This window comes from Protomyctophum parallelum (assembly GCF_964188405.1).
Source record: "Protomyctophum parallelum genome assembly, chromosome: 22".
Lineage (NCBI taxonomy): Eukaryota > Metazoa > Chordata > Actinopteri > Myctophiformes > Myctophidae > Protomyctophum > Protomyctophum parallelum.
This window is the reverse complement of record NC_139714.1, coordinates 19,093,463-19,116,566: the sequence shown is the minus strand read 5'-3', so window position 1 is coordinate 19,116,566 and position 23,104 is coordinate 19,093,463. Positions and strand designations below refer to the sequence as shown.

General features: G+C 44.3%; 1 protein-coding gene across 1 annotated transcript; it reads left to right on the top strand.

Annotated features, from left to right (window-relative positions):
* Positions 1-407: 407 nt before the first annotated feature.
* On the top strand, positions 408-22,767 carry LOC310853319 (NXPE family member 3-like). Its single transcript, XM_083757624.1, has 8 exons — positions 408-493; positions 15,279-15,411; positions 17,850-17,904; positions 17,953-18,649; positions 18,785-18,858; positions 19,171-19,386; positions 21,388-21,620; positions 22,102-22,767. Exons 2-8 carry the CDS (start codon positions 15,286-15,288, stop codon positions 22,462-22,464), a joined length of 1,764 nt encoding a protein of 587 aa, XP_083613750.1. The 5' UTR covers positions 408-493; positions 15,279-15,285; the 3' UTR covers positions 22,465-22,767.
* The last annotated feature ends 337 nt before the right edge of the window (positions 22,768-23,104 follow it).

Genomic DNA, 23,104 nt, shown 5'->3' with positions numbered 1-23,104 from the left:
CCTTATATAGATCTTAAATGTCATCAAATGGTGGTTCTGTGCGTGGTTCAAATGCCCAATACATAATGGAACTTGATATGATAACCCGTTTCCCGCCTAAAATTATTTAGCTATTGAAAAATAGCAGATCTACAAGCTCGTAGCAGACCTATGTACAAGCTCGTAGCGCGCCACTCGGTGGCGCGCTACGAGCTTGTACATAGGTCTGCTATTTTTGAAAAATCGTAAAAATGCGGCACAGATCTTTGAATATATATTCTTTCAGAGCGAACTGCTCTAAAGACCTGTTGCTCATGGCCCCATGCAGTCTGTATTCCTCCCCGGGCCGGCCCACGTACTGTCATAACCACTCCCTAACTGTTTGTACTAAAACAAAACTCCACTGGAGTCAAACGCCTAACATACAAATCAGCAGGTCAGTCAGTGTGAAGCAGGACAAAGGAACAGGAGCTGTACTGTATGTGTGGAGAGCTATAATCTTTAGCCTACAAAGGTAAGATTCTGATCTATCTATAGTGCTTCTCGTATTCTGTACGTATACGTAACAAATATTATGTTGAACGTTGAGTCATGTTTATTTTATAGTATTCAAATTGATGATTAGTATAAGACACTGTCTGTAGCACAAAAAACACAAATGTGAGTGGTCAGTATACATTTTGGGCACATTTGGGCAAGTGGCTATTATGGCCCCGTTATTAGTGTTTAGTTATTAGTGTTTTTCGTGCAAAACTAATGGATTCAGAATCATGGAAAAAAAACCTATAGTTTGACACGTCACATGCTACATATAAGCATAATGGAAATGTGAAAATCTTGCCTTATATAGGATTTTAATGGTATGGTCACATTATGAAACAAATTGCTCAATGCTGACAGCCGATCAGCAAGTGGATTCATGAATGTATGTATATAGACAATATAAAAAAGAAAGAAACTATATACCAAATTTCCCACTTTAATCAAAATAAACCTGTTGGCTGCCAGACTAACTGGATCTTCTATATTCACTGAGCCATAATATTGTAGCAACAATAGTGTTAATGTTGGGACCGGGCCAGAGCATTACAAGGGCAGTGAAAAATAACTTGAACTATAAACTAAATAGTACTTTGTGGAAGTGGAAGTACGGTATTTCAGACAAACTGTCTGTGGCAAGACTTGGCCGGCGGTGACACAGGGGCATGGTAACCGCAAGGTTAATTGCCAGTACGAAACCCTGTGGACTCCCCCAGAGTTAGTGTCGAAGTGTCCGTGAGCGAGACACTCAACCCATAATTGCTCCCGATGTGCAGGTTGGTGCCTTGCATGGTTTCCGCCGCCATCGGTGTATGAATGTGTGTGGGAATGGGTGAATGTAAATAATGCACAATCTATGTAAAGCGCCTTGGATAAAGGCACTATATAAATGCACCATTTACCTAAGTTGTCTATGTCTGTAGCACTTTGTTTTGAAAGTATTCTAAAACTTTTTGTTTTAGAATAAAAGTGAAAAGTATTCACATTTTGGTACAGACGTTAGCAGTAGTTGTGCAATACAGTGTGCATACAGGAAGGGGTTATCTAATCTACAGTATCTGAAACTAATGTCCCTAACATTTAGGGAAGCAGGACAGCCAGTCATTGTGACTGACATTGGGGATAATGGTTGTGTACAGTTGGTGTGGTTTGGGCTTTACGTAAATATTTGTCGATTCTATCAAAGTGAACGGTATTTTACGGCTGATGAGAAACAGTGTTGATTTTGACAGCAAATTTAGATTTTAGTTATTTCATTAGTCATTTGAATAGTTTCTGGATCTCTTGTCCACTAGTCCCTTCCTAACATTTTAGTCTAGTTTTTATTTGACGAAATTGTCAATATATTTAGTCTTAGTTTTAGTCATCATAGCTTAGTTTTCATTTAGTTTCCATTTAGTTTTCGGCAGTGAAAAAAGTCGTTCGTAGTCGACAAATCAACACTGAAGTGAACCCTGCAGGCATGTGGAAAGTGTCGTATAATTTCGATAAATGAACTAACTAAGGTACTATTTTCACTCAGTCAGTGAAAATATGTTTAAAAGCTCAAACTCAGCTCATGCACCAAAAGGTCTTTCACTCAATCTATTGTTCTAAAAACCTTTGAAGCTGCTCGGAGGTGCGAATGAAACCAGATCCTATTTGTTCTTGCAATGCAGTAAATCTGGTCTCTAAACTGTACCTCCCCGTGGCCTGATGGAGGGGAAAGGAACTGGTTGGAATAATGTGTTCCTTCCACGCTCTACGTCCAACCAGGGAAACTCCCCGCTGTCAGGTGAAAAGAAGCAGCTTGGACTCCTCATGCATAGAAGGAAGCATGAGGTCAGTCCGCTGCCCTCCCCAGGTTGGCAGAGAGAGTGTATAGCGCCCAGGATTACATTATTAGATAATTGACACTGGGTGAAAAAATGCAAAATCGTGGGATTCAAATGTAAGAGAAGAATTGACTGCATGCAGGAAACCAAAATAAACAAGAAGCCGCAGGGCTTCTTTCCTTTTTTTTTTATCAGACATTGTATTGTATATACTGTACTTCCCTGTGCGAACCACCCATCCTGTCCGAGGCATAGGAAGGAGAGGAAAGACACAACTGGTTTGATGCCAGGGCTGTGGAAGAGTTGTTTGCTCAGAGTGATCAAGTCAGGGACCAGCAGATTCAGTAACAGCTCAGCGGTAGTCACACTCAATGTTGCTAAGAAATTATCTGTTGCTGCAATACATGTTTTTTCTGGTGTCTTAAGTTAATTGTGCAAAAACATCTGCAATTACCATTATTGTCTCCACCAGGCCGAAGGCATGTGGGGAGAGTATGTTTTGCACTCCGTCCGTCCGTGTGTCCGTCCGTCCGTCCGTGTGTGTGTGTCCGTCCGTCCGTCCGTCCGTCCGTGTGTCCGTGAGCAGCTAATCTCGGCCACCGTTAACCCGGTCGATGCCAAATTTTGCACACACACTCCCTGGATGCCAACGATGAACCTCTGCCCCAAACTTTCCAGAACGGCCTGTTATAGCGCCACCAGGAGGCCGCTTTGTGCAAAACAAGTTTTTGCACAGTACACCTACAGATTTTGTCCAAACATCACGCAAATTGGTACACAGTCTCTCTAGAGCCATTCAACGAAACCGGTCTTTCAGATTTATCACACTCCATCCTGATTGGTTAAGATTGGCTTCCAAAGTTCACAGGAGTGCTCAGTTTCAAACAAAATGCTGCAAATCATGAACACATCGCGTGATTTCCGTGAAATTGTGCACCCACATTCCCACTAGGCCGAGGACGAAATGCCACATGAACAATTTCAACTCAGACTCAAGGTGGCGCTATAACTGGCCGAAAAGTGTTTTTACCTCTAACTGCACGGATCTGTGGATAACTTTGTATGCCAACTCCCTAGAGGACAAGGAAAAACCTTTGCCTGGAATTTTTCACATCTGCTCTTTATAGCGCCACCAGGAGGCCGACATATGTAAAACACATTTTCTATTATTACTCCTTCAGATTTTATCCAAATTTCACGCAAATCGGTATACACTATCTCCATAGTCATGTGATCAACACGGAGCACCACCATTTCCCATCTTCCATCCTGATTGGCTAAGATTGGCTTCCAAAGCTCACACGATTCGTCCATTTCGAAAAAAGGCCACAAATCACAGTGTGCAATTTCCATTAAATTATACACGCACATTTTCACTAGGCCGAGGACGACATGCCACAATTTTTCCCTCAAAATCAGCCTCACGGTGGCGCTATAACAGGCCAATTCCTGTTTTTAGCTATAACTGCATCGATCTGTATACAACTTATGTATGCACACATGGAAAAACATTGTACCTGCATCCCTCCAACACGAACCTCCGGCCCAAATCTTCCTCAACAGCCTGTTATAGCGCCACCATGAGGCCACAACCTGACCTGCCCTGGTGGAGACCTGTGCCGATTGGCACTTTGTCTAGTTAGTATGTGTATTGTGCAATATGGGGTTTTGCAATAACAGGAAGTATGGTTATGTGTGTGTTTTTGTTGTATTCGTTTTCATAGTTTTTAGTTTCATTATATTTCAGTGAATTGAAATATGAATTGATATACTACAATGACAATAAGGGGGGCGGGGCATACGTTAGTCCGACGTACCAATAGTCCGACATACGTGGCCAGTTAAGACTGGAAAGTATGAAGGACCCCCAGTTTGACATGCACCACAGAAAGTATGGACAGTCGCACGTACTCCCAGTCCCACAGATCCAATTGCACGTGCATTTGCGTCCAAAATCGTCTCAATTTTGAGCTTTGGCTTGAGAGAACTCATGACGTTTGCAACCTGTGATCTTGTTGTGAGCTTGTACATTAGCCGTTTTCGCCGGAGCGTGCGCTGTAGCCACTTAATTCACGCTCAGTGTGTTTATAGCGAACTGAAGACGGTTGCATCCCCACTCAAAATGTGCACTTGGCCACGCGTACACACACACGCACAGGACACAGAAAATGTGCACTTGGCCACGTATGAACGCGCGCGTGCGCACTTGGCCACGTATGCGCGCGAGCGCACACTTGGCCACGTATGCACACACACACACACACACACACACACACACACACACACACACACACACACACACACACACACACACACACACACACACACACACACACACACACACACACACACACACACACACACACACACACACACACACACACACACACACACACAAGTTTGGAAAGTTTAAGTGGGCTGTTACAGTTGATGTCGGAAGTGGTGGAACTTGGAAGTAAACATGTGAAAGCAGGAGATAAGCGAGGGGCGTCACTGTGTGTGTGTGTGTGTGTGTGTGTGTGTGTGTGTGTGTGTGTGCAGGTCGGCAGTCTGAGCAGTGGGCCAGGCACAAAATTGTATAGGCCACCGTTTGTTGTGTTGCGGCGGGAGCAGAGGAAGCATGACAGTGGGGTAACACCGAGAACAGTGGCCTGCAACCACGTAGAGTCTGTGGGGGCCACGGGGCCGCAGCCCCCATGAAGACTCCCAGGGCCCCTTTAGGCCCCCATGAAGATTTTCGTGGACATTTTACATTTACATTACATATTTTCTGGGAATTCCAAACATTTTGGACCTCTCCGCCGGCAATATGAGAATCCCATCGTCAAATATTCGGGAAAACAGCGCCTCCCCTGTTGTTCCTCAATTGTTGCGAGGCAACAGTCTGTCTTGAGAGACTACTCCGCCGGCCGTCCAAGAGGTGTTAAAAAGTACTCAAATGCTAATCGGGTTTCTTTTGTTTTCACCTAGCCAGATGTCAACAACATCAAAGCGTGTCAGAATTTCATGGTAGTTGTTCTTGAGTCGTGACATAATAACACTGATCAAGAATTCACCAAAGAGACCTAACCCTACACACCCTACTTGTGAGACTACACACTGACTCGAGAAAAGACCCATATCGTCCAAAATCGGCTGATCAGTCGTTGTCTGTTTATAGGCTAATTCATTGGTAAAAGTATTTGGGAAATAAATAAATCCGCGACAGCCCCCCCCCCCCCCCCCCCCAACGCAATTCTGTAGCCTACCCAAAGGTAAAACGCACCCGCCGCCTATGATCTCTCTCTCTCTCTCTCTCTCTCATATAATAATAATAATATAGTCCTGAAAGTCCTCACCTTGGCTTGGACATTGGCCTATAGAAGCTGCTTTAAAAGTACCAGCGAAAACAACTTATTTTTTTCCGCGCTGCGGCGGGGACGGGGGGTGCGGGGAGGCGGGGCTGCGGGGGGGGGGGGGGGGGGGGGGGGGGGGATGGGCCCCCTTGAGGATTGATCAAACTCTTCGACTCTGGTGGCCTGTGATGCAGGTGTCGCTAGGGGGCGGAGGTGTGAGGTTGCGCGTTTTCCCATGTAAGTATGATGGGGAAATTTGGCAATTCACTAATAAAGTAATTATTAATTTATAATTTGTTAAATGGGGAAAAAGGGGCTTCGTTAAGACCTCCATAATAATATGGTCATTGCCTGTGTGAAAAGTGGGAGCGATTGTGAGGAGCTACAGTACGACAGTGTTTCTGACAGACATTCATTCAGATATTGAGTTAATTATAGTATGATATGATATATGATAGAAGGCGGCTGTGTGTAAAGACATGGGTCCATGAGAGAGACTTCGATGGGAACGTTCATTCTCATGTGTTTGTGTGTAAGTGTGTTCCCGAGCATATCTTCCCAAGGCCATGTCACGGTGCCTCCTGCGTTATCATGGCGGCGGCTTCAGTGGAAAACGTCCTCGAGCACGGGCGGCCCAGTCCGAAGACACAACAACAGGTGTCAGGGAGGGGGGAGTTTTTTGTTGTTGTTGTTGCTTGGAATGGATTGGATTGAGAATCATGACAAAACCTATAGTTTGACACGTCACATGATACTTAACCCATTTTGACCTGAGATCAGGTTTCTCAGGTCAACAGTTTTCTGAAAAAAGCTATGTTTCTATGTCAGTCGTTCTTCGATTTTTCAAAAATAGCAGACCTACAAGCTCGTAGCACGCCACTCGGTGGCGCGCTATGAGCTTGTAGATCTGCTATTTTTCAAAAGCTAAAGCATAACATAATGCTAACACCAAAAGGGGTTCCCGCCCCAAAATGGGTTAAAGCATAATGAAATTTTGACCGCGCTGCTACCGACTAATAGACAAGGAAGCTTACAGAAGTCATGGTCACGTGCAACTGGGTTGCGCCATGACGCCCTCGGTGGTAAATCTCTCACCGGAAGTTCCATGAAATACATGGCAGTGGACACCATTTTTTAAGCATTGAGACCTTTGTCATATAATCGGTTCAGGAATATAAAAGAAGTCACAGAATGTTCTTCTCCTCCTCCTCACCACGATAGCAGCCCCTGGAGCTGCCAGGGTCAGGAGCTATCGCCTGAGGATGCTCTGGAGGAACGCTCCTTAATAGAATCCATCCGCTGGCCTGAATCTCCACACTTTCCTAACACTCCTCCCTTCAAGCAGAACAGTGACCCTGCACACAGCCACTTCACTATCCTCCCAGCAGAGGGAGCCGGAGAGTGGCATGTAGGGGACCGGCTGGAGGATCTCATCCGAATGCATGACTTTCAGGGATGGGCAGGTGGTGTGTGTGGTTTAGGTTTTATTTATTCGCACATAAAAAAGGTTAAAAACAGGAAAAACAATTACATACATATTAATATTGTGCAGGAGAAGTTAAAAGCCAAAAGGCTTATCGATAACTTCCCCTAATTTGAAGAATCAGACATTAAATAAAAAGAATAACCAGTAATACATTCAAATAGATATGCTTAAATACTAAATTGCATGCAGTACAATATATATATATATATAGAGAGAGAGAGAACAGAGACGGACAACTTACTGCATCAACTTATTTATTAGCAATCTGTTCCCTGGAGTGTGCAGTCCCTTCCTTGGAAGGTTTTTCATGCCTGCTAACTAGACTTGTACCTCCTACGGGTCTTTTTGGATGTGCAGGAGTCCATATATATATATATATAATTATATATTATATACACATACATATACATATATATATATATATATATATATATATATATATATATATATATATAATACAAGCCTAATTACAACCCATCTGCAGATCTACTCAAACTGTGAATTAAACTACTACGTTTTGGATAAGAGTATTTGTTTGTGGTTTGCTAGCAGAGATGGAGATTTATTTTCAGTCTAGGATCAACAGCATTCCAAAGAGTAGACCCTCTATATCCGTGAACTGCCTAAAGTGTATAGCGTATACTTAGTGATAAGAATATGTATGGACTAGGACTGCTTTCAGAAGTAGGTGTAATGGTGGAAACCAAGAGAGAACCCAAGAGACTGAAAATTATGCTTATATTATTATTATTATTGAAGAGAAGAAAACTAAATAAAATAAACAACAATTCAGATATAAATCTGAGTAAATTCAACCCAAAAGTCGAGGTCAAGATCAAAGTCAGTTGTTCACTATTGTGTTCATCCTCATTCACGGAGTTTCATGGAATAAAGGGAAAAACCTGGACCTGAACACAAAAAGGCCAAATTAAATATTTTACAAAAATAATAATCAAAACAGCTGATCTACAAGCATGCAAATCAAACAATCCTTTACAAACGACTGACAAATGGAAGAGTGGATTGTGCTATTTGTGGTATTGAGTTTTGTTCTATAGAGACCCATCTCTGAACACCCATGACACCACTGCTCGAATTTGAGCTGCCCAGTAAATTATACATTCTCATATTCGGTAGACCCAGCCCTCCTTTCACTTTTGGTTTCAACCTTATTCTCTGCCTCCTACTTTCCCAGAAAAAGTGTTATTTTACTAAGAGAAAAAAAAAACAGGAATAACCAGGTGCTCACCCTACTCCTTAAGGGGAAATTTACATCATCAAGACTAGACCTGTACGTGCCCGTCGGCGACCTGCCTACTTGAGAACGATGCAACTTTGGAATCTAATAATATCTGTTGTCAACTTGTCATAGCACCTGTTTTAACTGTCTGTCTGTGTCCCACATGGAGATCTCTGTTGTATCTGCCTGTCTGCCTGTGTCTGAAGAGGGCAAACTGACTGACTGTGAAAACTGAAAAGTGGACTGGTTAAGTAATCAATTGGCAGGTGTGTGGTTGCCATGGCAATCAATTGGCTGAGGCATTGGTGATTGGTGAGATGGTGCTTGGAGGGAACGGACGTTCATATCCTGCCACAACGTTATGCTGCATTCACACGGGCAGATGCAACAGATGCAAAGCTACACTAGTACACCTAGTCACAGACAGTGTCGTCGTTAAGCAGCAGTAAGGTCCAACTGGCAGCAGCTGTCCTTTTATCACTAGCACAACCACACAAACGTCCAACACATGAATTCCTCACCTAATGCTGCACCTAATGCAGGTTCCATGTTTAATTCCAGCGTGTGTGACAGATAGTTTTCATATTATGGTCGCTAGCGTGGTTTACAGCTGAGCTCACAATAACTTCCCCTTTCCGTTGTCATTGTAGCTTGTCATCGTAGCTCGTTTACAACTGAAACGGACTTCCTGTCCTCTGCCTTCCTCATCAAAATAAGAGCTACTTGTAATGATGTCAACACTAGTTTTATTTCTAAGTCTACTTAACATCTCATTTGAGTTTCTTTTGAATGCCTGTCATTATTCTCTAAATCCCTGTCTCTCAGCTGTTGGTGCGCAAATGCGCTCACATGCCTTTGATCTACCGCGCACCAAACGTTTTGCCGACGCATGCGCACTGGTGCACCGCTTGTGTGCACCGCTGTATATATAGTAAAATGCTGAAAATTAGTGGAATTCCCCTTTAAATTAGTCAGCTTGTTTGCTGACCTCAGCTGTGCCCTTTGTGGTGTGCAAGGGTCCAAGAGTTCTGATCAATATAAAAGGGTCCAGGCCGTTCATTGACTTTAAAGTAAACACTATAATCTTAAAATCTATTCTAAAAGTGACAGGGAGCATTGAGTGACAGGGCAGTCGCTCTCTAAAGATCTGTTGCTCGTTTTATGGCGGTAAAAGAGTCCCAGCAACTCCCCGGCCAGCCCCAGTCTGTATCCTCCCCGGCCAGCCCCACTGTACATGTAACTAGTCTGTACTCGTTGCAATATGCAGTAGGAGGCAACAGGGATGGACATAAAATAAGACTCCCCTTTGAGTCAAACTTAAAATATAAAATCAGCAGGTCAGTGTGAAACAGGACAAAGATGCGTGGAGGAGGGCTAATGTTTGACTGGTCTAATGCTGGAGTAATATATAGTTCTTATATGATGACTAGATGCAACCAACAGGTCTACTGCCAGGTAAGATTCTCAGATTAATGTGTCAAGTATACAGTAGTGGAAGAAGTGCTCAAAGGTTTTACTTAAGTAAAAAAGTATCAATACTAGTATAACTGCTTTGTTACAAGTAAAAGTCAGAAATTCTAAATCTACTTGACTTAAAAGTCCAAAAGTATTGGCATCAAAATGTACTTAAAAGTACTAAAAGTTAAAGTACTCATTATGCAGAATGTCCCGTTTCAAGTTTTCAAACATCTTTTGAAAATAGCAGATCTACAAGCTCACTGTGAGCTTGTAGATTGGCTAGTTTCAAGTGGCATGAAATTGAAGTGGTTATAATGTATGTTTCGCATGAATAATCAAAATCTACAAAGTAAGTGATTTATATGTTACTTAAGTAGGCTACAGTACTTAGTTACTTTACACCACTGCTAATTCTTATACTGCAGGAGGAGAATGACAACAAATGTATTTTTGTTTTAGTTGTTCTATTTATAGACCCGGATGGAAACAAGGATAATAATAATAATAATCTTTATTGTCCCGAAGGATATTTGTCTTCACAATCTGTTCAACAGTTCAACACCCACATCAAAAACAACACAGAGCACATAGCACCAAGACAAAACAAAAAACAAAAAAACAAAACATGAGTTCCCCACTGTGTACAGAATCATCCTATCGGCGGGGCAGTTTGTTTAATGCCGCGATGGCTGAGGGGACAAAACTCCTACTAAAACGGACCTTTTTCCAGGGCAAGGTCCTGTATCTTTGTCCAGATGGCATGAGGTTAAAGAAACGATACAGAGGATGATCAGTGTCATTTGATATCGAGAGTGCTAGTCGTGTGATGGCGTTATTGTTCATATCAGAAAGTGTGGGTGTAGGAAGTCCGATGATTTTGGAAGCAATACGGGTGATACTGAAAAGTTTGTTCCTGTTAGGCATGGACAGTATGGTGTAGAAACATGCAGAACAGTACAACAGAACGGGTTGAATAATGCTTTTGTACAGTAATAGCAAAAGATGAGGAGCAACAGATAGTGATCTTAATTTACGGATTACATGGAGTCTTTGCTGAAAGCGTGACTGGATTGATGTAATGTGTTGATCAAACCTAAGTCTATTGTCCAGTGTGAGTCCAAGATATGTGGAGCTGTCTACCTTTTCTATTGTTTTACCATTAATGAGGAGTGGGTTAAGTCCAGTGTGGGTTGTTGTTTCAAAGACCAGTTCTTTTGTTTTGACCACATTCAACTCTAGATAGTTGTCAGTACACCACTGTGTGAAATGAGAAATGGTATTCTGATAGACCGTAATAGAGTTATTGTCATGGAGCAGTCCGAGAATGGCAGTGTCATCAGAGTATTTAAAGTATGTGATGTTAGTGGGTGAGGGGCTAATACAGTCATTTGTGTACAGAGTGTAGAGGAAGGGGCTGAGGACACAGCCTTGAGGGGCCCCTGTGTTGGTGATGGCAGTTGATGAAAATGATGTACCTACTTTAACTGTTTGTGGTCTATTGCTCAGGAAGCTGTGAGTCCAGTGTATGAGAAGTGGGGGGATGTTGAGCTGATGCAGTTTCTTGATCATATGATGGCGTTGGATCGTGTTAAAGGCAGAACTAAAGTCAACAAAAAGAATAGTGGCAAAATTGTCCGAGGATGAATCCAGGTGTTGGAGAAGGGAGTGAAGGAGGCATGCCACAGCATCCTCTGTCCCCCTCTTGGCCCGATAGGCAAACTGGAAAGGGTCCAGCTGTGACCTGACAGCTGGCAGAATGATGTTCAGAATCAGTTTTTCCAGGCATTTCATCATTATTGAGGTTAGTGCAACGGGTCTATAATGGTTGGGTTCTGAGGGGCGGGTTTCTTGGGTACTGGTATGATGGTGGATGTTTTCCAGAGGGTGGGTACGGCTGCTGTCCTGTAGGACTCCCAAAAGATGGAGTGAAGGATGGGGGAGAGCTCCATGGCGCAGAGCTTAAGCACCTTTGCCGAGATGCCATCCGGCCCTGGCGCCTTGCCAGGCTTACACCTGGCCAGCAGCTGTCGGACATCCTCCTCGTTGAAGGGGGGATGTGGCGGCTCCTGAAAGGGGAGGGCTCCCAACAGTTCCTCACAGGCAGCAGAGTAGTCTTGACTGTCAAACCGTTTGTAGAAAGTGTTCAGGGTGTTTGCAAAGGTGGTAGGATCCGGAGTTGTACAGTTCTTTTGTTTTGTCTCACCACCAGTAAGGATTTTGACTTTATTGAAGGCTTGTTTTGTGTTCATGCTCCTAAACTCCTCCTCCATATTATTTTTGTATTTTAGCTTGGCCTTAAGAATTTCATTCTTAATTTGCCCATCGATAGCCTTGAGGGCGGCCCAATCTTGGCGTTGAAATGCCTTCTGCTTTTCACTGAGACTATGTTTAATATGGGGGGTGATCCATGGTTTGGAGTTTGGATATTTCTTTATTGTCTTTGTGGGTATAGTGGTGGTGATACAAAACTTGATGTAGTCTGTGATCACGGAAACCCTTTCATCTAGGTCGCCTTCAAAGACGTCCCAGTCCGTGCATGCCAGAGAGCCCTGCAGCTGTGCAGTTGCGTCCTCCGTCCATTGAGGGGCGCAGTAGGTCTGCGGTTTGGACCGCTTCAGCTCTGGTTTGTAGTGCGGGAGAAGAAGCACTGTGTTATGATCCGAGCCTCCCAGTGGAGGATGCGCTCGGACGCTAAAAGCATTTTTGATAGTTCCATAACACAGATCCAGGATCCGTTCCTTCCTCGTAGGAACGTCCACATATTGATGGAGAGAGGGCAGGACCCCCTCGAGTCTACAGTTGTTGTAGTCTCCAAGGAAAAACAACGGGGCTTCGGGCTTTTCGGCCAGTTATAGCGCCACCTTGAGTCTGAGTTGAAATTGTTCATGTGGCATTTCGTCCTCGGCCTAGTGGGAATGTGGGTGCACAATTTCACGGAAATCACGCGATGTGCTCATGATTTGCAGCATTTTGTTTGAAACTGAGCACTCCTGTGAATTTTGGAAGCCAATCTTAACCAATCAGGATGGAGTGTGAGAAATCTGAAAGACCGGTTTCGTTGAATGGCTCTAGAGAGACTGTGTACCAATTTGCGTGATGTTTGGACAAAATCTGTAGGTGTACTGTGCAAAAACTTGTTTTGCACAAAGCGGCCTCCTGGTGGCGCTATAACAGGCCGTTGTGGAAAGTTTGGGGCAGAGGTTCATCGTTGGCATCCAGGGAGTGTGTGTGCAAAATTTGGCATCGATCGGGTTAACGGTGGCCGAGATTAGCTGCTCACGGACGGACGGACGGACGGACGGACGGACGGACGGACGGACACACGGACGGACGGACGGAGTGCAAAACATACTCTCCCCACATGCCTTCGGCCTGGTGGAGACAATTACTAAAAACCAACCTTGTCATTGTTTGGTATTATAATATTGGTCAAATATACTTAATATCACGACATCATTTTAAAGTATTGAGATGGATATATGAAGTGTATTTCACATCATATCAATGTTCTATATTTATCTACTATTTTTGATCTATACTTTTTTTTAAATTTGTTTATTGTACTACAATTATTTAATTCGTCATCCAATCCATTCCACAGCTAGACCCCTCTAACCGATATACACCCCTCTCTTTAGTGTTTATTCTGGTGTTTGTTTGTTTGAACATGACCCCTTACTGTAGGTTGTAACAGCTCTCTCTAGGCCAGAACAGCTCCTGGATACAGCTCGGGGCAGGTGATTGTGTGCTTTACTTCAAGTTATATGGTACCAGATCTCAAGATAAGCTTTTGTTGAAGGTACCAAAAACGTATTCTAAACTGAGAGATACTGCCTTCAGCGTGTATGCTGCACAGCTATGGTATAATTTATCCAAAGCGCTTTACATAGATTGTGCAAGGGCAAGTGTTAGTAGTTGCTTGCTTGCTAGTATTATTTTTATGAATTAGTTTATGACACTGTAAGTGTTGTCTGATTTATTTTTCATACCATATACAATTTAAACACTTAGTCAGGTCATAGCCTGCGAAGACGCTTAAAACATATATAGTAGTAAGTGAGGATCAGGGGGCAGGCCATTTAATTAGCCAATGTCACAGCCGGCAATAATGAACACGTACATCTGTTTAACACGTGGAGAACGCAAGTGGAGGGTTCTCCAATAGGGAACTAGGAGCTAGAAGTTAACCAGCACCAACTCACGCGTGCAAGAGTGCATTGCTGGAAGTTGGCAGAAGTATAGCGTTATTGTGGCGAAAGTACCGCTCAAGGAAATGCCGTGGACTCTTTACAAATCTGTTTACATTCTCTGTGTATGAAACAATTAAGTGTGATTGATCAAAAATATATATCATATCCGGGGAAAAATATCGGACGGATGTTCCGGACCCAACACTTCCGGGCCGGCTATGCCCTCGATCTCTGCCGTAGGTTGTGACCGGACTTTTCTCTTCGCAGATGAGTAAGGCTGGGACCGCGAGGCTAACACAAACTGGGTTGCTGCCTGGTGTGAATGTGATGTCATTTTACTCCTAATGAAAACCATGATAAACGAACAGTCATTGCTCATGATGACATTTCCTGACTACTCCTATACTGACTCATTTTGGCAGTAATAGTGTTCATATGCTGGGAGTGCATGGGACCAGAAAGGGCAGGGAAGAAAACGTTGAACTGAACTAATACTCCGTTATTTCACCAATAGTAGCAGACAAGGCAACATTAGCCTATATAGGAGGACACTTTGTTTGGAACAGAAAAAGTGACAGTACTGCTTTCAGACGACAAACGTATCCAAATATTGTTGAGAAATAATGCAATTGATGAAATGGAAAAACAAATAAAACTAAATTATTATTACATAAAGTATGTGACCAGGGCACTATATGGCCCGGACGGACACAGAACCACCAGACTACGCCACCCTGGGAGTTTCACCCAGAGAATATATGATAATATGTAATGATACACATTGAATACCCACAGGGTTGAGATGAGGAGCAGAGACGTGCGTTTCACAGTACAAACTTCTAGTAGTTTGTGTGTGTGTCAGTGTGTCTGTGTGTGTGTGTGTGTGTGTGTGTGTGTGTGTGTGTGTGTGTGTGTGTGTGTGTGTGTGTGTGTGTGTGTGTGTGTGTGCGTGCGCGCGTGCGTGCATGCATGCATGCATGCACGGTCCTTGTGCTCAGTTGGTGGGACAACTGGTAATGTGTTTAGGTAATGTTTGACTGGCCATTTGCATTAATATATTACTTACTGTATGTTTTAGCTGAAGGTCATGACGGCGAAAGGTAATTTCACTCGAGAGGGAACAGTTGGAGATCCAGCAACACTCACTGTCGCCATTACTGTCAGAATAAACGATAAACAATGATAACATTAATGGAACCGATCACAGCAATGTCACACTATTACACTTCCTAACAGATGTGAGATGAAGACTCAAGGTTGGAAAAGGAAGGATCTACCTGAATGCCGTCTCACGTATGCAGCCATATTCCTCTTCCTGCTGGCTCTGTCATTCCTGATCTTTCTGCTGAGCGACATCGACACTCTGAAGGTGAGAAGAGGCCGTTTAAATTTACGTTTAGGGAGGTGGGGGGGGGGGGAGCCCGCTGGCCTAGTGGTCCAGGCGCATGCCACATATAAGGCTCTGGCCTGACGGCGTGTTGCGTGTTCGAGTCCCGTTCATGACGACCTTTGCTGCATGTCTCTCCCCTTCTCTCCCTCCCTCTTTCCTGTCAATCTTCACTTGAAACTATCAATAAAAAGGCAGAAAAGCAAAAAGATAATATCTTAAAAATAAAGGCAAGAAGTGTGCGCATCAAAGAATAATACAAACTACCGGATTTTTTAAAATACTGACGATACAATAGATAGCGCTTGATCTAGTTTCATGTAGGCTATATGTTTATATCTAAATTCAAGTTGGCTTTCTTTGCCATGCACGATTGCACAGTGTATAGTTGGTGCTCATCAGACAAATATTTTCCATTCCAGACAATTCCAGACATTTTCCAGACCAAAAACATGCGGCATACATATGAAATCTGTTGAATCTCAATGATATAACAGACACTTAATTTTGTTTACCCCACCTCCCACGATAGAAGTTCAACATGAACTAGGCTCAAGGGCGGCCGGACTGAGGCATTCTAGATATCCTTGTAGTACTAGTCATAACTCTCGTCATCTCCTAAGCAACCAAAGACCTCCGCACTGTTTGACATACCGAGTCCAAGTGTACGTGGGAAAAAACACAGCCTAACACAGACTATAGTTTACTTTCTACTACGCAATGTCAGGCTCATGGCTGTTGCAACTATAAGGACAAATGTATGTCGGACCAATAGTCTGACATACTGTATGTGGCCGGTGCACATATACGTACGTGGCCGGTTAAAACTCAATCGTGGCTTCCGTGTGATGGTTAGGTTAGGGTTTGGGGTAGGGAGGGCTGTCCCCTGGGGGGTTAAGGGTGTCTGACTACTGCGTGTTGGACTGTTAGTAGTACACGTCGACGTCGGACCAAATATATGCACCCCAAATTCAAATCACGTCTCTGAGGAACATCGCAAGAATCTTTGTACCATTTAGACCTGAGGCCGATTCTAAAAAAAATATTCTTAGAGCTGCACTTGGTGCCGCGATATGAGCTTGTATCTGCTATTTTTCAACAGCTAAAGGGAACATAATGCTTAAAACACCAAAATGGGTTCCCGTCCTGAATGTGTTAGAGTTAGAGCACTAACCGTGACGTCATGTGGCAGCCAAGTCTATGGACTTTTAATGTTTGTTTACAGCACATTACCTGGCGCCCCTCACTTCACACGAGTGTGATTTTTTCAGATACCATTCCAAGTTGCCAGGACCAATGTTTGTGGGCCCTGGGTATAGACGAATTCAGAAACGGGTCTCATGGTCGCAGCAAACGTAAACCTGCACCTGTTCTACTATTGTGAATGGTAGAGTGATTGATGTTAGTCTGCTCAAACGTTACTCTTTTACCTGCTTTTTACTAACACTAACTTTATAAAGATGCCCAGAACATTGGGATGAACCTGTGTAGTTTATGGCTGCTCCAACAGTAGTGGCAACATTAAACTTTGGAGAAAAACGGAATTTCAGAAAATGGCTGAGACCAGAGCCATATAGAGTAATGGTTGAGACGAAGCAGTGAAAGGTCCTGAAAGATACATAACGTCAGTCTTACCCAATAGCCAATCATTGTTTTATGAACACAAGGCTGCTGTACTTTATACCTCATACTTTAAATGCTTAGTATGAGGTATATTTTAGTGTATCTTTTTTACATTTGTTTTTCTCCAAAGTCGAATGTTGCCACTACTGTTGGAGCAGCCATAAACTACACAGGTTCATCCCGATGTTCTGGGCATCTTTGTAAAGTTAGTGTTAGGAAAAAGCAGGTAAAAGTGTAACGTTTGAGCAGACTAACATTAGTCACTCTGCTGTTCACTGTAGTAGAATAGGTGCAGGTTTACACCGCAGATATGTCGGCTCCGACTACAGGAAATACGTAAGCTGCGACCATGAGACCCGTTTCTGAATTCGTCTATAGGCAACCTGGCCTGGCAAAGAACTGTGCTCCGGTGAGCACACTTTTTGTTTGTTTGACGCTCTTGTTAAAGGGACACTTGGGAGACAAGAAACACTTTCCTGTGGTTTTTATGTGGGTACTATGTGATTTTACTTTTAGATATTTTAAGTGTCCTGATGTCACTATAGGCTCACTTCCTGCACTGCTCCTCCTTGTGGATAGGGGGAGGGCTGTCTTGCTGAGACAACATGTAGTCCAGGAAGTGAGCCCAGTGTCACTTTGATATACTAAAATATCTTAAAACACATATTACCCACATAAAAACCCCGGGAAAGTGTTTATTGTCTCCCAAAAATCATTCAAATAAGATCTGGTTGCAAAAGGGGTGTAGTAGTGTCCCTTTATTATTTGTAATGTGGTCTCTTTAAACCCTCTGTCAGACCAGATTTAAAAGTCAGCCTACCTCCAAGGTCCCAGAATGTTCTCCTCCTCCTCATCCTCCTCCTCCTCCTCATCCTCCTCCTCCTCATCCTCCTCCTCCTCCTCACCACGATAGCAGCCCCTGGAGCTGCCAGGGTCAGAAGCTATCGCCTGAGGATGCTCTGGAGGAACGCTCCTTAATAGAATCCATCCGCTGGCCTGAATCTCCACACTTTCCTAACGCTCCTCACTTCAAGCAGACCAGTGACCCTGCACACAGCCACTTCACTATCCTCCCAGCAGAGGGAGCCGGAGAGTGGCATGTAGGGGACCGGCTGGAGGCTCTCATCCGAATGCATGACTTTCAGGGTCAGCCCAAGCTCTACGGGGGGGATTTCCTGCTCGCTCGGCTGCACGATCCGTCTCTGGAGGCGGGCGTGGCGGGCCAGGTGGTGGACCACCTGAACGGGTCCTACTCTGCCGTTTTCCCTCTACTCTGGGAGGGCCGTGCGCAGGTGGAGGTGACGCTGGTCCATCCCAGTGAAGCCGTCGGTGTGCTGCGCAGACTGACGAGGGAACAGCCAGGCAGGGTGTTCTTCCAGAGTGGCTTCCGCTCAGGCTCGCTCTCCGAGAAGACTGTTTGTAATGTCTGTCTGCCACCGAGCCAGGAAAGGACGCTTTGTAACTACACGAACCTCCACACGGGGGAGCCCTGGTACTGCTATAAGCCGAACGCGCTGAGCTGCGACGATCGCATGGACCACTCCATGGGAGGCTTCAAGCAAAATATCACGACTTACGAACAGACACTTTTTCAAAGGTGAAGGGAAAAGAAAAGAAAAAGAGTGGAGAATGGCGTGAGTTTTATTAACTCATTAGTTTTGCTCAATATTTAATTAACTCATTAGTTTTGCTCAATATTGAATTAATGTTGTCTGTTTTTAATCCCCTGCAGTGGCATCAACGTGAAAGTCTCTGTTAAGAACGCTTCAGGATCTGACAGTGTCAGTGTGTTGCCTAAGGAAAAAGGTAAAGACAAATCTGCTATATATACAGTACACTGTCTATAATGTGGTTCCGTCGATCCAGACCCCATTAATTTTTTCAGAGATTTCCAAAAATATATAATTTTTAAGCCATAGGGCTGTATTTTGTCTTAAGTACCAGGTCTTATTCCCTAACTTGAGTAAACTAAAGACCTGGAGGCGTGATCAATGCCATTTGGCTATTCTGAGTGACCAAAGAGCATTGACCACGCCCGATCAATTTTTTGTATTTTTGAGCGCCCCTCAAAAATACAAATAAATTGATGTAAAATAAATCTTTTGCTTATTCTCCCAGACAAAGCGGAGGTGAAACCTCCCAGCGGCGTTAAGGTTAAGGGGGCCTCTGGGTACTACTACCAGGGAGGTTGGCGAGCCCTGGGCGGCGGGGTCACCGTCCAGCGCTTCCGGAACGCCTCGGCCATCAGCCAGTGCCTGAGAGACAAACATGTCTTCATCTACGGAGACTCCACTGCCAGGCAGTGGTTCGAGTTCTTCACCACGTCGTTACCAGGTAATGATGCAACACATGATGACACGCCTCTCTCTCTCTGAGACTAATCTGACCAATCTGTAGTCTACATGGATTTCCATGGCCACCTTCTGGTTTCACCCCCAGCTCACTTGGAACATCGAAGGAGATCATAGACCAACAGTCGGGCACTTAACCCATTTTATTCGGGAACCCCTTTTGGTGTTAGCATTACGTTATGATTTGGCTATTGAAAAATAGCAGATCTACAAGCTCATAGTCGCCAGGCGCGCTATGAGCTTGTAGGTCTGTAATTTTTGAAAGATCGAAGAACGACTGACATAGAAACATAGCTTTTTCAGAAAACTGTCAGGATGTAGAAGAACATTTTTTTAATCTGATCTCAGGTCAAAATGGGTTAAACCAAAATCACACTCACGTGAAGTGAGGGGCGCCCACTGTATTTCGATCGTCCACGTGGCGTCTTATGTCGTCATTTAGGGCCCTAAACAAACATTAAAGCCCATAGACTTGGCTGGCAAACGATTTACATGATAAGTTCTCTAAACAAACATTAAAAAGTTTATGACTTGGGTTGGCTGCCATATGACGTAATCTTCAAAGGCCATGCATTGGAGGGATTAGATTAGACTATGCCAGATTGAGTTCACCAGTTCCCTCCTCCTGCCTGGATCTGGGCTCTCTCTCAAGCAGAAACGATGAACTGGAAGCAGCGGGACAAAAATGATGATATCTCCATAATAATTTCGAGTTGTATAGTCTTGGTAGGTTGTGTTTACAACCCAACAAGACTGGCGGGACGGGGGTTAGCCATTTACTCCTTAGTTGCTATTAAATGCCTTGATGTCATATTCGACCATAGGCCTATTTATAAACTCCTTTGGTGTCTCACATTTTTTTTTAAATCATGCTTTATTTTTATGCTATTTTAAAAGGCTTAAAAACACATCTTGCAGGAAGAGACAATGAGAGAACAGAAGGCCAACTATTAGGGCCGGGGACTAACTATTAGGGCATTTGAACAGGGTCTCAATTTATGGGACGCCTGAAAAGTCTTGGAAAAGAGGGACTGTCCCACGCAAAGAGGGACATCTGGTCACCCTATATCTCTCTGGTCAGATGGTTCGGAGTACATCGTCTCTGCCCAACTCCAGCTGGCCGGAGTCAGGTTAGGGATAGATTAACCTCGCCTCACCAGGCTTTCCACCACCTCGGAGGAAAGTCTGGTCTCTGTTTCAAAAGTCTGTATGATCCTGTCGGGAGCGGATGATATCGTTACGTCATGTTGTAGTATTGTTTTGTAGTCGACAGGCAGGAACAACAGGCGGCGGCAACTTCCTTTTCCCTCTCAATAAAAGCTCTCGTATAGCCTGTAGCTTTTATTGAGAAAAATCGGTTTGAGGGAAAAGGAAGTTGCCGCCTGTCATTCCTGCCTGTCGACTACAAAACAATACTACAACATGACGTAACGATATCATCCGCTCCCGACAGGATCATATACCCTAAATGAAATGGTGCCCAGGCTAGGGATAGATAGCACCCCTCAAAAATAAATAGAAAAACTGGAGCATCTCAAATGTGAGGAAACTTGCAAGCTTTACGTAGCTTGCAGAGTTATCGATAAAGGTCCTTTTGTTTAATCCCCTCAAAAGGTAATCACACATTTTACCTCCATAGGTTACTAGATTTAGCCTCAGAGACGATGGGTTCTATGTTCACCCATGCTAAACCCCTTTTCCCTAAACAAATTTACCATTTTGAAAAACATTTTCTATCAAGCTCACAACGTGTCGATGTAGATTGGCTTTTAACTATTAAAAAAATGTTTTTCAAAATTGTAAAAAACACCCACCGTAGATATGTTATGAGCTACTTCCTGTCGAGACATTCCTGATTATTTTTCTAAGCATCAGAGTTTGGATGCGCTCGTTATCAGTAAAGCAACCTCCTGCTGCACTATGTGCACATTCAACTCACGGGCACATCTTCACCTTACCTGTTTCCGACTGTGAATCGTTACAGACCTCAAGGAGTTCAACCTGCACAGCCCAGTGCAAGCTGGACCGCGCATGTCGGTGGACATCGGCCGCAACATCCTGGTGAACTACCGCTGCCACGGGCCCCCGATCCGCTTCGGCGGCGTCTCCGTCAGTCAGCTCCGCTACGTGGCCGACGAGCTGGAGGGCCTGGTCGGGGGACCCAACACCGTGGTCCTCCTCAGCGTCTGGTCCCATTTCAGCACGTTCCCTGTGGAGGTCTCATGGATTACATGCGGTTAGGGTTACATACTGTACAGCAGGGGTGCCCGCACCTTGAGAGCTACTTTCAAAATGACCTGCTCCACCGTCGAAAACATTATAATACCATTGCTGAAAATGGCGGCGCTGGCATTACATTCAAGACGAATGCACTTGAAATGGGACTGGGGAGAAATGGAGCAACACTCTTGAAAACAAAGTATTGCATTATGGGTTTGAGCTGACAGGCCCCTTTCAAATCAAGTCCGCTTAATTCAGATGCCAAAAATAGTTTTTAAATTAAAACTAAATATTCTTTAGGGGCATGTCATGTGATCTACCTGCACAGCCATGGTGATCTACTGGTAGATCGCAATCTACCTTTTGGGCACCCCTGCTGTACAGTATGTAACATAGCCTATGTTGAATGATAATTAATTACCAAAAATAACATTTTCAGTCACGATGACTTTTTTTTTTTTTGCCTCCTTCCACGCAGGTCTACGTCCGTCGACTGCTCGGCATCCGCCGGTCGGTGGCGCGCCTCCTGAGCAGGGCGCCCGGGACCACCGTGGTGGTCCGCACGGCCAACGTCAAGGCTCTGTTCAGCCTCTACGAGAGCCTCACCAACAGCGACTGGTACTCCCTGCGGCGGGACGCGGTGCTCCGGGCCATGTTCGGGGGCCTCGGCGGGGCCAACGTGGTCCTGGTGGACGCCTGGGAGATGACGCTGGCCCACAGCCTGCCTCACAGCCTCCACCCGCAGCCCCCTGTCATCCAGAACATGATGGACGTGGTGCTGTCCAACGTCTGCCCACCTCAGATGAGCAGGTTGATTTTCGGCGACAAAAAAAAACTATGATGAAAGATGTTCGTCAACTACCTTTTTTCACTGGCGAAATCTAAATGGAAACCAAATGAAAACGGAGCTATGATGACCAAAACTAAGACTAAATATGTATTGACATGAGAAAAGGAGGCACTGGAGCAGCTCAGACAATTTTTTAGGCCCTTAATTTATTAACAGGGTACAAGTAATAAGCGACAACGTTACGACTCCCTCACGCGCTCCACCCAGGACTTCTCACTTAACATCGACGGCTCCCTTGTCAAACCCTCCCCACGCATCCGCAACTTGGGTGTCATTTTTGACCCAACTCTCTCATTCCTCCCCCACCAGTGGCGTGCACAGACATTTAGAGGGGCAGGTGCTCAAGTGAAAAAAAGGGCACCTTGTGCAGCGCATTTTGGGGCGGGAACCCATTTTGGTGCTTTAGCTATTGAAAAATAGAAGATCTACAAGCTCATAGCGAGCTACGAGCTTGTAGGTCTGCTATTTTTCTTTAATCGAAGAACCACTGACATAGAAACATATAGCTTTAGATTGTGGGGGCCTAAATAATATAGTAGAAGCGTTTTTTTAATCAAGATTTGATCAATGTCACCATGGTACACACACTACAAATTAAGGATTTTTTTTTCTTTTCTTTTTTTTAAGAGCA